The sequence below is a fragment of the Eubalaena glacialis genome, chromosome X, assembly GCF_028564815.1.
Source record: "Eubalaena glacialis isolate mEubGla1 chromosome X, mEubGla1.1.hap2.+ XY, whole genome shotgun sequence".
In the NCBI taxonomy this organism is placed as follows: Eukaryota; Metazoa; Chordata; class Mammalia; order Artiodactyla; family Balaenidae; genus Eubalaena; species Eubalaena glacialis.
Window position 1 is genome coordinate 127,369,996 of NC_083736.1, and position 13,535 is coordinate 127,383,530.

At 39.4% G+C, this 13,535-nt stretch overlaps 1 protein-coding gene across 1 annotated transcript; it reads left to right on the forward strand.

Moving 5' to 3' along the window:
- The first annotated feature begins 1,108 nt into the window (after positions 1–1,108).
- On the forward strand, positions 1,109–3,505 carry LDOC1 (LDOC1 regulator of NFKB signaling). Its single transcript, XM_061178347.1, has one exon. It carries the CDS (start codon positions 1,265–1,267, stop codon positions 1,703–1,705), a length of 441 nt encoding a protein of 146 aa, XP_061034330.1. The 5' UTR covers positions 1,109–1,264; the 3' UTR covers positions 1,706–3,505.
- The last annotated feature ends 10,030 nt before the right edge of the window (positions 3,506–13,535 follow it).

The window sequence follows — 13,535 nt, forward strand, 5'->3', positions numbered from 1 at the left end:
AATAACATTCAAAGTAGAAAAATAAAACCATTTTAAAAACACAAGTGTTCATTGTTAAGCAAAGAATAATACCCAGTAGTCAAGGAACACTAACATTAGGACATGAAATAGAGTCAAAGACAGGATGCTAAATTTTGCAGAACTTTTTACACTTTGCTATTTACAAAAATAATTTTAAACAAAGGGATAGAGGTACACAATATTATTTTCCAACTAAAGAAGAATCCCTGTTTAAATATTGTTTTGTCATGAAAGACAGGACCCCTATATATATGGACTCCAAAAAAAAAAAAATGGTTCTGACGAACCTAGGGGCAGGACAGGAATAAAGACGCAGATGTAGAGAATGGACTCGAGGACACGGGGAGGGGGAAGGGTAAGCTGGGACGAAGTGAAAGAGTGGCAGGGACATATATACACTCCCAAATGTAAAATAGATAGCTAGTGGGAAGCAGCCGCATAGCACAGGGAGATCAGCTCGGTGCTTTGTGACCACAGAGGGGTGGGATAGGGAGGGTGGGAGGGAGGGAGACGCAAGGGGGAAGAGATATGGGGATACACGTATATGTATAGCTGATTCACTTTGTTATAAAGCAGCAACTAACACAACACTGCAAAGCAATTATACTCCAATAAAGATGTTAAAGAAAAAAAAAAGGACAGGACCCCTGAGGGTCTTTCATAACTCTTAAAGGATGTGACTCCCATGGTGCAGCCAGCATTGCTAATAGTTCTTTGGTGAGGGAGATTTAAATAAGCAAAGAAATGTGTTAAAACCACGCAAACGGAATCTGGTGGCCACAGACCCACCAAAAACACTGAATTGTATGAGTCGGCTGGGTTGAAGGGTGGTGGATCCTTTAAACTTGAGCAGGTTGAACCTCTCAGAGATGGGTCTTTAGCGCTCGCTCGGTCCTGACTAAGGCCGGGCCCACATCCAAGACTGGGTCTCTGCCCACCGCCTTTATCCACCGGCCTCGAGACCTACACGCCCGCAGCCCGTGACCCAGCTCGCGCCACCCCGGCCCCGCCCCCTGCCTTCCCGGGCGCCCGCCCCCCTCTGACCGGGCGGCGCCGGCGCGCCGGCCGTCAGAGCGGCTGTGTGGGCGGAGCTTGCGTAGCCGCCGGGACCCCTGCGCGCACCGCCTCTCGCCCCTAGCCACCGCGCGCCTCCGCGGACACGCACTTCCTGCGAGGCCTCCGTCCGCACCTCAGGCGAGCCGAACCGAGCTGAACCCTGCCCTGCACTTGCGAGCTGTTCGCCATGGTGGACGAGCTGGTGCTGCTGCTGCATGCGCTCCTGATGCGGCACCGCGCCTTGAGCATCGAGAACAGCCAGCTCATGGAACAGCTGCGGCTGCTGGTGTGCGAGAGGGCCACCCTACTGCGCCAGGTACGTCCGCCGAGCTGTCCGGTGCCCTTCCCCGAAACGTTTGACGGCGAGAGCTCCCGGCTCCCCGAGTTTATCGTGCAGACGGCGTCTTACATGCTCGTCAACGAGAACCGATTCTGCAACGACGCCATGAAGGTGGCATTCCTAATCAGCCTGCTCACCGGGGAAGCCGAGGAGTGGGTGGTGCCCTACATTGAGATGGATAGCCCCATCCTAGGTGATTACCGGGCCTTCCTCGATGAGATGAAACAGTGTTTTGGCTGGGATGACGACGAAGAAGACGACGACGAAGATGAAGAAGATGATTACTAGGCCCGGAGACCCTCGGGCCTAGGGGGGAGGGCCCTGCACGCCGCCACCTCCCCCCTCCCCGCCCTGCCCCGCCCGGAGCCGCCGCGCTCCCCTAGCGCTCCGATCCCCCTCCCTACCCCTGCCTCTGGTTGTCTTCCTTGTCCCCCCCTCCTCCCCGTAGTGCTTGTCTTTGTTCCGGGGATAGTGCTCCAGTTACCTGCTGCTGAGGCTGGGGCCTCTCTCTGAAGTGCGCTGCCTCCCACTCTGGCCAGCCCCGGGACCCTCTCCTGCTAACTTGAACTGTGTTCTGAGCCCCAACTCTAGGCCAGGCCCCTGTCACAAACTGGTCAGACTACGCACAGCTGTGCCGCACAGCCCTGCCAACTGTCAGGCCTACATCTTGCCCAGAGACCTACGCTGCCACCTAAGCACCCTCCACCACATTACAGCGACAGACCAGGCTTTTGGAGATAAGGAGCAACCTAGAAGATGCCTTAGTTGGCTACACCTCCTGGGACACTGATTTGGACTGCTCACCAACCTCCCCCAAGGGGCTAATCTTTCAAGCTGGTTAGTTCCCTACTAACGCCCAGGGTCTTCTCCTGCCCCACCAGATTGCTGCAGGAGCCTGTCGTTCCTGGCAGCCAAATTGTTGACATTTCTCCTATGCACCAGTTTTGCACAACTGTCATTTATCTTTCAAAATTGCAGCAATCCCACAGATGTGTGCATTTGGACAAAAATACTAAAAACAAAACAATACAAACAAAAGCAGGCACTCAGCCCAGCTCCTCAGTACTACCTGGAAAAAGCATTTGCATTCTTTTCAATAAATATCAAGCACTACGGAAAAAAGAGTGTCTTTTAATGGTTAAGGGCTGTCATTGGCCTCTGCCACTCACCCTGACTCCCATATTCTCACTGATATCAGGGAACCTAGTTCAATCCCAGTATTCCCCACTGTCATGTGTAGGCTACAGAGGACAGCTAACATAGGGCTTTATGGGGAATCTGGTACTCCCCTCACCAAAGCATTTCTTACAGCCCTGGTGAAGGGAGTGTCCTCTGGGGCTTCCAAGATGACATGGGTAAGGGGTGGCTGAGCAGGTGGCACACCATCCCAAACTGGGACACTTTTGAGAGAGCTTAAGGGGGACACTATTAATAATTAGACTGGGACAGCAGGCATAAATCAGGACACACTATTCCTGTCTTCCTGAGCTTTTGGGTTCTTCCTCAACACGGCAAGTTCTGCCCCTTAACCCTTAGTGCCTGTGGGGTGCTATTGAGTTCAGGCTTCATTTAACAACGTAGCACATTGTTTTAATACCCCTTTTAGGTGCTTGAGCTAACATTAAATCCTAGGTCCTGGGTAAATGCACCCATAATAAACAGAGCCTGATTTGAACATTTCATCTTCCTTGGGCAGATACCCTTAGAATCCCCACCCATCCATGTGCCCCAGATTCCTGCCTGTAGAAATTGACAAGATGCCTGGCTATCTCCTGAACTAGATCTTGTACTGCTATCTGAGCTATGCTGAGATTTCTTTGTGGGCCTGGAGGGCTTGGAGGCACTAAGGGAGTGGGGTGAGTGCTGAGAAGAATCTGCATACCTTTGTGAGGCAATTACCCGAGGTTAAGTCACTGAAATGTTAAATCAGGGAAGCTTGGTTAGGGGATTTGTGGGGCCTATCTCTGCCAGCCAGGAACTGTCAGGAGGATTTGGGCGGTTCTGAGTTCTCATTCTTATCTATATCTGCCCCCATGTCTTTATTGTACCATGTCTGGAGCCAGCTCTACCTTAGAACCTCTAATTAATTTAGGTAATAAATTTTCTTGTTGTTTAAGACCTTTTGAGGCTGGGTATTCTTTTATTTGTATTGTGAGGTAAACCTCACATTGTGGGTTAAATGAGATACTGGTCATCATACCGGGTACTTCAGAGGTGTGGATTCAATGAGATCACACCCATGAGGTATTTTGAACTGTCCCTGCTGCGTGGTGAGCACTCAGTAAACATGGGCTCTTACTCCCAGGCCTGGGAACCGAAGCATCATTCCAGAAACAGGTCTCTTGCTATGACCTTGGCCTTAGGAAAATGTCAGGAGTCAATAGGAGCAGAGCAGGCTCAGGAAGAGTGGAAATGAGAGCATGACAAGACCTCATTTACTCTTTGGGATCTGACATGAAGTCAGAAAGCCGGTTTACTAAGTGAACAGGCAAAGTCCAGAGCAGGAGTCATTTTTCCAGTCTAGGAGAAGTTGTTTCTGGAGGGTGGGACAGGGGTAGATATGATGTAGCAAAGGAGGTTGAGGTCCATACTGGGGGTGGATCTGGGGAAGTAGTGGGCAAGTGCTGAAAGCTAGGTGAGACCCAGTGAGACCAAAAATCAGTCATTCAAAATAATCAGTGGTCCAGGTAGACTTAGAGGAGTTAGAGATATGGTGGTCAAAGAAAAGTGGTTCTTGCCCTCATGGTCATTCCAGTTTGTCGCTTTTACGGTGCCTTGGGCCAGAATTGGGATGATACCTTGCTACAGGTAAGGTCCAGAAAGAGAATCTAGACTGTGATTAGATTTGAGAGTGACCTTTCCAAGGTGGAAGTTGAAGGCATGAATAGATGAGATCTACTCCCCACCACCAAACCAAGTATGTGCATGCTCTGTGCAGAAGGAAGGGGTCTCTGGTCAGTGAAGATGCCAACGCAGCACCTGAGTAGCACTCATGACAGCTAGGCCAAGAGCTTCTGGAATCTGAAACGTACATGTCCTGGGCTTGTATGCATGTGCCTGAGCTGCCTCAGTGTGTGTGTGTGTGTGTGTGTGTGTGTGTGTGAATGTCCTTCATGTATCATGGAAGAGCGGGTTATGCTGTGAGCTGCAGAGAAGGACAGTGTTAAGAATCTGGCTACCTTGGCAGATTCCGCAATAAAAGCACAGATATTGGCAAGAGCTTTACCACCACGGGAGGAATTCATGATAGTGTGATAGTGGCATAAGGCACAACAGAAGAGAATTGGAGAAGTAAATAAGCATATCTGAAGATAAAATCACCACTCAGATGAAAACTATTAAAAGTAGGTGAAAATGTTGTAATAACAAATATGAACTTCAGACTCCTGAATTCCCATCACACTGGACTTGAAACGGTCACTGAAATTGTGCTATTAATGAAATGAAATTAATCATATTGAAGGTCGTAATCATTTAATCCTATTAAATCTTCCAATGTATGTTTGGATTTCTCTAATCACTTGAATAGGTAAGTAGTGCCATCCATTAATTCTGTGTTGCTGTGTTTTGCCGGATGATATATTAAGCTAGAGGTACATGATGCACATTGTGTTTGGTTATTTTCTGCTATTACAACATAGTGAAAACCTCAGCAATTTGGAAGTAGAGGGAGATGTCTTGTTAAAATCAGTGGAATATTTAGTTTTTAACAAATGAATTTAAACAATTTTTAAAGTTCTTAAAGCACTTAAAGCTAATGAAAGGGTATCAGTTCAAGGTCCTGAGAATGTTTTCTTTGATGGATGATCAGTGTGGGGTAATTGTATGAAGTATATATATTATTTGCTTTGAAATATGAATTTTGCTAAAGTAGCATTAAAAGTGTCGAGTAGTTTGCATTACTCAGTAGTTCAAGTATATTCCCTACAGTCTTATGTCCACTTAGTCCTAAAGGTAGATACAATCAACTATGTTTGGTGTCCTTCGACAGTGCTGGTGACCCCCTACTTCTTACTTCTGATCATCCCCCTTGCATTTTTTTCCCTCCTGTCTGAAATGCCTCTGTTAGGATTTGTTCCTTTATCTTCAAATATTCTATTGTCCAGAGACTTTAAAAAACAAACAAACAATGCAGTTAGCCTGTGATGGGGAATAGCTTGCTTGAAGTAATTATGACCAGCATAGCAAGATTTGTTAGAGGAGCAAAAGCCCTGCCCCGGATTAGTTGGGTGGGGGAGTGGTGGTGAGATGCTGCAACATTTGTGTACCTCCTGGTATTGGAGCTACGATCAATAACAAATTATTTTTTCTTATGATTATATCCACAATATTTTCATACCTTCTCTTCCCCCGCCCTAAATGACAAAGGATTTCATGCACAGAATTGCAATAATATAATTCTGTTTTAGCCAAGGTCCCTGTACAGTCAGTTCAAATGACCATTCAGTTCAGAGTCAACCAGTCAGCTCAAGATAAAAAACTGTCACAAGAGTGTTTATATGCCTCATTTAAAATTGTTACTTAAAAAAAAATCATACCAGTAAAAGAAAGCAAAGGGAATTATATTTCAGTGGTAACTGAAGTAACTGGGATATTTCTGATTTATTTGTTCTCTAGACACAGATAATTGCACTGCCATACAGGACTTTTAGAACTGCTCATTTGAATGTACACAATTAAATTTTTAACATGTTCATAAGTAGGGAGAATAATATAATGAGTCCCCATAGACCCATCTCCAGATTCAAAACTTACCAACATTTTTGCTTCACCTATCCCTTTTCTTTCTTATAATTTTTATGGAATATTTAAAATCAAATCCCAGATATCATATTAATTCACCCTTTAATATTTTAGTATGTTTCTCTTAACAGATAAGGCTTTAAAAACAATCCATAATATCATCATCGTATGTACTAAAATACAATGACTCCTTAATATTTAATACTCAATCCATATTCAAATATCCCCAGTGTCTTAAAATTGTGTTTTTAATTATTTGTTTGAATTAGGTTTCAAAAATGTTGACACACTGCATTTGGTTTATATATCTCTAAAACCTTCTTTTAACTAAAAACAATTGCCCTCCATCCTTTTTCCCCTACAAATTATTTGTTGAGGAAACCAGGTCATTTGTCCTATGGAATTTCCTATATTCTGGATTTGCTTACTCTTTTCATATCCTTGCCCAAGTTTCTCTTGGGTTTTGGTGTTTCTTTCTCAATATTTTAGAGGCTTTTTATTTATTAGGGATCTGTGATATTTGTTGCAAATATTTATTTATTTATTTATTTATTTATTTATTTATTTATTTGGCCATGCCGTGCGGCATGTGGGGTCTTAGTTCCCAGAGCAGGGATTGAACCTGCGCCCCCTGCAGTGGAAACACGGAGTCCTAACCACTGGACTGCCAGGGAAATCCCTTATGTTGCAAATATTTATGCCCAGTCTATCATTGGCCTTTTTATTTTCTTTATGATATTGATATTTCAGGCTGTTGTGAAAATGTTTAATATATTTCCATTTTTTCCAGTATCCTCCCATTTCTGTGCTCCCCAATTTATTTGTTTATATTCTTTCTCTTAGTGTTTATACCTTTAAATCGTGTATATACCTCTATTATTTTTCAGATACGAGTGATCTATTTTGACTCTCAGCCATGAAAGATGAGGAGCTCAACATATACACTAATACTATTTCCCTATCAGCTTTGTAAGTTACATTGTTTCTGTGTTGTCAGTGTTTGTAACAGTTACATGTTTTTCTCTGGTGAACTGTAATCCCCACATGTGTTTTAACTTTAATATATCAGACAAATGAATTTAATAATAACTACCTTGTCCAATTTTCATTCAATGTTTTCTTGTTAGCTAGTTTCTTTTTCCATTTTTAGTTGTTTCTTCAAAAGGAAAAAAAAACCCCGTAAAACTCCTGGGAACTATATCGTCTGAGGTTTTGATGGTGAATGACAGTTTTGTTATGGGTAGAGTTTCTTTTCTTTCATTGCTCCACTATCTTTTTAGCATTGAATGTTATTTTGTAGAAGTCTGAGGCCATCCTAATATTTTTCATCCATAACTGATTTGATACTTTTGTTGATTTCTCAGAGAATTTTTTTCTTTATATTTCAACAGGATGTATCTAATTGTTATTCATTTTTTGTCATTTTTTTGTGGAACCTGGTGTGACCATTTAACATGTAGATTCGAGACCTGATTCCCTTCTGCAAAGTTTTCATAATTATTTCTTTAAATATGTATAATATATACTGATATTTATTTATGTTGACTCTCCTTTACCTGGCATCTATATTTTAAATTTTCTCAGACTTTTTTTAATGTTTTCTTCATTTCCATTTTATTCTCTTTTATCAATCCTGTTCTCTCTGTCCTTTACAATGATTTCAGAAGTATCTGTCATTCTTCGTGTTGTTTCTAGTTTGGCTTCATTTCAGTGACAGGTTTGTTGTTTCCCACTTCTTTGCCAAGTGCTGCCAGCTCATGCTTTAGCTTCTATTGACTCGTGCATATTCCTGAATCACGTATTTCTTATTTGTTCTCTTGTTGTGCAGCTATGGATCCTTTATATTTTTTAAGTTGATGGCAGTGTGCTATGTTATGATATGATGGTGATATAAGTCACATCTCTTTCTTGGCAGTGTTTTTCTAGAGAGTGTTATTTGCCACTTTTTTTCCTGTTCCTTCCCTCCTATGGGAGTGCTTCTAGGAACCTTTCAGTATCTTGCCTCCTTCCTAGTAATGCTGCTCTTCCTCAGTAAAGAAGTTACAAGTCAGCCTTTCTTGTCTCTTTCAGTCCAGTCCCAACAGCATTTTCTCTGGCAGAAATAACTCGATGTTAGTGACTTGTACATTGCATACTTCCCATTTTCCTGAAAGGAGACAGATCTGACTCCCCACTCCCTTTTTTAAACATTTCAATAGCACTCTCATGTTTTCATTGTACCTGAATGTACCTAGATGATTTCCGACATTATTTTCAGAGTCAACGTTCTGTACTTTCTGTATTCGCCCCTGCTGCTCAGTAGTTCTGATGTCTTAATCGCCTGGGGTAATCCGTATCCTTGAGAAGCGTTGAGTTAACCTTTGAGAGGGGCTGAATAAGATTCAGCTCTGGGGGTGGAAGAACCTGAAAAGTAAAAAATGAAATATTAATGACTTAGAATACTTTCTCACTACAGCTGTGTGTGTGTTTCAAAAAGTAAGATCAATTTTATTCTCAATTTTTGGAACAACTTTTTATCCCCCTGTGTAACAAGAAGAAAAATGAAATGGTTTTAGTCATCTGTGGAGAAGAGGTACCGCATATGTAGGAGATCCCATCAATATGTATATGGGAAAAAAGAAAAAAATCTGTTGTTCATTGGAATAAAAAGTAAGGAGGGTGAAATTAGTATCAGAAAATGGGCCTTAGAAGAGATAGAAAAGCACATATGGAAAGTTCGGCTTGTTGTGAGTTGAGAATGGATTGTTCCTTGCACAAAGTTTGAGTTCAGTGAGAATGTGTTGGGGATCAGAAAGGCTGGTCCCTGTTGTGGCTTTGCCTTAGATTTGCTCTGCGAAGCCCAGACAGCTTACTTGACTTCTCTGATTCTAAACTTCTATACCTGTATCATGGGAATAATTATATCTTAGGAGTAGTATAAGAAAAAACTGCCTAGTATCTTATCTGGTAGTCAATAAATGTTAACACCATTTTTCTTTTCTTCAATAGATATTATTTAGTAAAATAAGAATGTAAGATTGGCTGTTATGGTAGTCTTGTGGGTTTTGGTAGAAAGACACTGATATTGGGGGATTTGGAGTGTCAGGAGGAAATGTGGTCAACACATTAAAGTGTTGGATATTAAGAATGTATATTAAGAATTAATTGACATGTGAACAACATTTGACACTTTAAAAGTCACTTTCGTATTCAGTTTCTTATTTGGGACTCACGCCAACTCAGTGAAGAGATATTTTTATTTACATTTTACAAATTGGGGTATTAAGTCTCTGAGATGCTCCAGGACTTGTCCATGATAAAAATGTCAGAATCTGGGCCAGAATTCTCACCCCAAGTCCAGTGCTCTTTTTACAGTTTCATGCTGCCTTTTGGAAGTAATGCCTTGTTCAGGTTGCCTATCTCCCATGGACCTTCGTTTCCTCGTTTATAATCTCAAGCATTTTCATTAGTGGGCCACTCTGCAGGTTTTTCTCTCATTTAATAACAAAGTAGCCCTTAAAATGAGCAACTGTCACTGTCTGCTCCAACTCTGAACCTCTATAATTTTATCTCCATTTTGCACAAACGCTGGAGTACTTACAGGAAACAGTATGAGATTTGAGAAAGATGCTGGGATTGCTCATTTTTTTAAAGCAACCTCCCCCGAAAATCCCCCCAAAACCTAAATGTCCATCAAAGGAGATAGACTTAAACAATGATAAAGTACATCCCTATATGAGCTACTTCACAGAGGTAAAAATAATATTTTCTTTGTATTTTTGAGGGGAAGTTCCGATAGGAATTCTTAAGTATAAAAGTAATTCATAAATACATGTAGAGTATGATGATATTTACAAATATTTTAAAACCTATATGTGTATGCATGTGTGTACGTGTAGGCATATATGTACAAAAGGCAAAAAGAACAGAAAGATAAATGCCAAAATTTTAACAATGTTTACCCTAGACAGGGGAGTAGTATGAAAGAAAATTTTTGCTCTTTTACTCTGTATTGCGCAGATTTATTACAATGAGTACTAATGTAATTTAAAACATAGAATTAGTACTTATTCTGGATAGGTTTTGGTGAAAATGAAAAACAACTGTTGGTACCATTATAGAATAGTTCTCTTTTGGAAACAGTAATTCATGTTGTAGGAACCATAAACTTATTCACAGTTTGTTATAAAATAAACATAATTGGTTTTGTAAATCTGTTATGTTACTTCAATTCTTCTAAACAATTGATAATAAAACTCTGTTTTATCAATGAAAACAAACTATACTCAAACTATTATTTCAGTAGTAAGTCTGGTCAGTGCAGTTAGAAATAGGTCATTCCCATAATACCTCTTCATTGTGTCCCTTTCTTTTTGGCAGTGATTTCCTTAGTAAAACCCTCATTGCTTGCCAGGTTTATTTGAATGGACTCCTAGATGACTTTTCTTCTTATGGGCTCTCTTCCTTCTAATCTGCTCTTTTCATTGCTGTTAGTGTTGTTTTTTTGAAACATAAACCTTACCACTTTTTTCTATTCAAAATCCTTCTGTGATCCCCATATCTTCAGAAAGTACTTAAATTTTGTAACATAACATTTATGTCTGGATTACTCTTTTTAAAAATTATCTTTTTATTGAGTTATAATTGGGCTGTCTTTTTATTGTTGAGCTATAAGAGTTCCTTATGTATTCTGGATACTAGACCTAATTATTATTGGATGTATGATTTACAAATATTTTCTCCCATTTGATGGGTTGCCTTTTCACTTTTTGGATAGTATCCTTTGATGAACAAATGTGTTTAATTTTGATTAAGTCCAATTTATATATTTTCTCTTTGGTTAGTTGTGCTTTTGGTGTCCTACTTAAGAAACCATTTCCTAACCCAGAGTCACAACAACTAACACCTACGTTTTCATAGTTTTTATGTTTTACCTCTATGTTTTCATCATTCTCAGAGTTTTAAGTTTTAGACGTTTCATTTTGGCCTTTGGTCCATTGTGAGTTAATTTTTATATATGGTGTGAGGTAGTGGTTTAAATTAATTCTTTTGCATGTGGCTTTCCAGTGTCCCAGCACCATTTGTTGAAAGGAATATTATTTTAACCCCATTGAATTGTCTTGGAACCCTTATCAAAATCAGTTGTCCATAGATGTATAGGTTTATTTCTGCAATCTCAATTCTTTTCTATTGAGCTATGTATCTATACTTGTGCCAGTATCAAACTGTCTTGATTACAGTAGTTTTGTAGTAAATTTCGGAATTGAAGAGCATGAGTTCTCCAACTTTTTTCTTTCAACAGTCCTGGGCCCCTTGCATTTTAGTATGAACCTTAGGCTCAGATTGTGCATTTCTTCAAAAAAGACAATTGGCGTTTGATAGGGATTGTACTGAATCTGTATTAATTTGGGGTATATTGCCATCTTAATAATAAGTCTTCTACTCAGTGAACATGGGATATCTTTCCATTTATTTAGGTCTTCTTTAATATGTTACAGTGATGTTTTATTATTTTTATTATATGTCTTCCACTTATTTTGTTAAATTTATTTCTTAGTTTCTTATTCTTTTTGCTATTATTCTAAATTGAATTAAAAAATTTTTTCTCAGGTTGTTTGTTGTTAGTGTATAGAAATACAGTTGACCCTTGAACAACATGGGTTTGAACTGCATGGGTCCACTTATACATGGATTTTTTTCAGTAAATATGTACTACAGTACTACAATATCTGAACTTGGTTGAGTCTGTGGGTGTGGAACCATGCATACAGAGGCCTGACTATAAAGTTATAAACAGATTTTCGACTGCTTAGAAGTTGACCCCCCCAACCCTCGCATTGTTCAAGGATCAGTTGTACACTTGATTTTTGTTTATTGATATTGTGCAAATACAACCTTGGTGTACTTGTTTATTAGCTCTAATATTTTGCTTTGTGGATTGCTTAGGATTCCCTATATCCTGGATCATGTCATCTGGAAATAGATAGTTTTACTTCTTCCTTTCCAATCTGGATGCATTTTATTTCTTGTCTTTCTTTCTTTTTATCCTTCATTCATTCATTTTTGCTTTATTTCTCTGGCTAGAGCCTCTAGTACAATATTGAATAGAAGTGGCATGAGCAGACATCCTTATCTTGATCTTAGAGGGAACGCTTTCATTCTTTCACTATTAAGTATGAGGTTAGCTGTGGGCTTTTCATAGATGCCCTTTATCAAGTTGAGAAAATTGCCTTCTGCTCCTAGTTTCTTGAGTGTTTTTTTATCTTGAAAGGATGTTGGATTTTGTCAAGTGCTCTTTCTATGTTTATTGAGATGATCATGTGGTTTCTGTTTTTTTCTTTTATTCTGTTAATATTGACTGATTTTTATATGTTGAATCAACCTTGCCTTCCTGGAAAAAAATCACATTTGGTCATGTAATATAATCCTTTTTACATGTTGCTAGGTTTGGTTTGCTAGTATTTTATTGAGGATTTTTGTCTATATTCATCAGGAATAATGACGTGTAATTTTTTTCTTGTGACCTCTTTTTCTGGTTTTGGTTTAAGTTGGGAAGTTTTCTAAGTTAGGCCTCATAAAATAAGTTAGGAAGTTTTCTGCATCCATTGCTTTGCACTTGCTTTTTTCACTTAATTGTAAATTCAGAAGTAACTCTGTCAACTCAGAGTTACCTTCCTCATTTTTGTGCAGCAGCATAATTAACTCTGTGGATTTGCCATAGTTATTCAGAATTCTCCTATGTATGGTCCTATGTACGGGAAATATTTTGTTATTACAAAATTAAGATTCACCATTAATAACAATGTGCATATTTTGTTTTATATTTGTGGAGATATACCTTTACAGTAGGTGCCTAGGAAAAGGATTGCTAGATCAAAGGGTAAGAACATATGTAGTTCATTAGATATTCCTAAATTCCCTCCCAAAATGGTTTTGGCATTTTACACACCCACCAGAAATGGATGAGACTGCCTGTTGTCCTGTAGCATTATCAGGATAAGGGCTATTTTGAATTTTTGACTATCTGATAGATATTTTTTAATGGTATCTCAGTGTAGTTTTAATTTGTACATCTCTGATTGTGAGTGACGTATTTTTTTATATGTTGAGGGCTGTTTTAATTTCTCTTTTCTATAGATTATCTGTTCATATATTTTGACCATTTTTTTCTATCTTGTTTTTCTCCTTTTTCTCTCATTATTTAAAAGCTCTTTATGTACTTGGGGAATAGCCCTTTGTTTATAAGTTGCATGGATTTTATTCCAATTTTTCATTTGTCTTTTACCTTTTTATGGTATTTATTTATTTTTATTCCAAAATTTTGCATTCTTATGTAGACAGAATCATTAGTCTTTTATTGCTTCTAGATTTTGAGTTATATTTAGAAGACTTTCTT

Bases quoted from the DNA above. Each gene is read 5' to 3' on its own strand.
- LDOC1 (XM_061178347.1), top strand. From the start codon at position 1,265: ATGGTGGACGAGCTGGTGCTGCTGCTGCATGCGCTCCTGATGCGGCAC.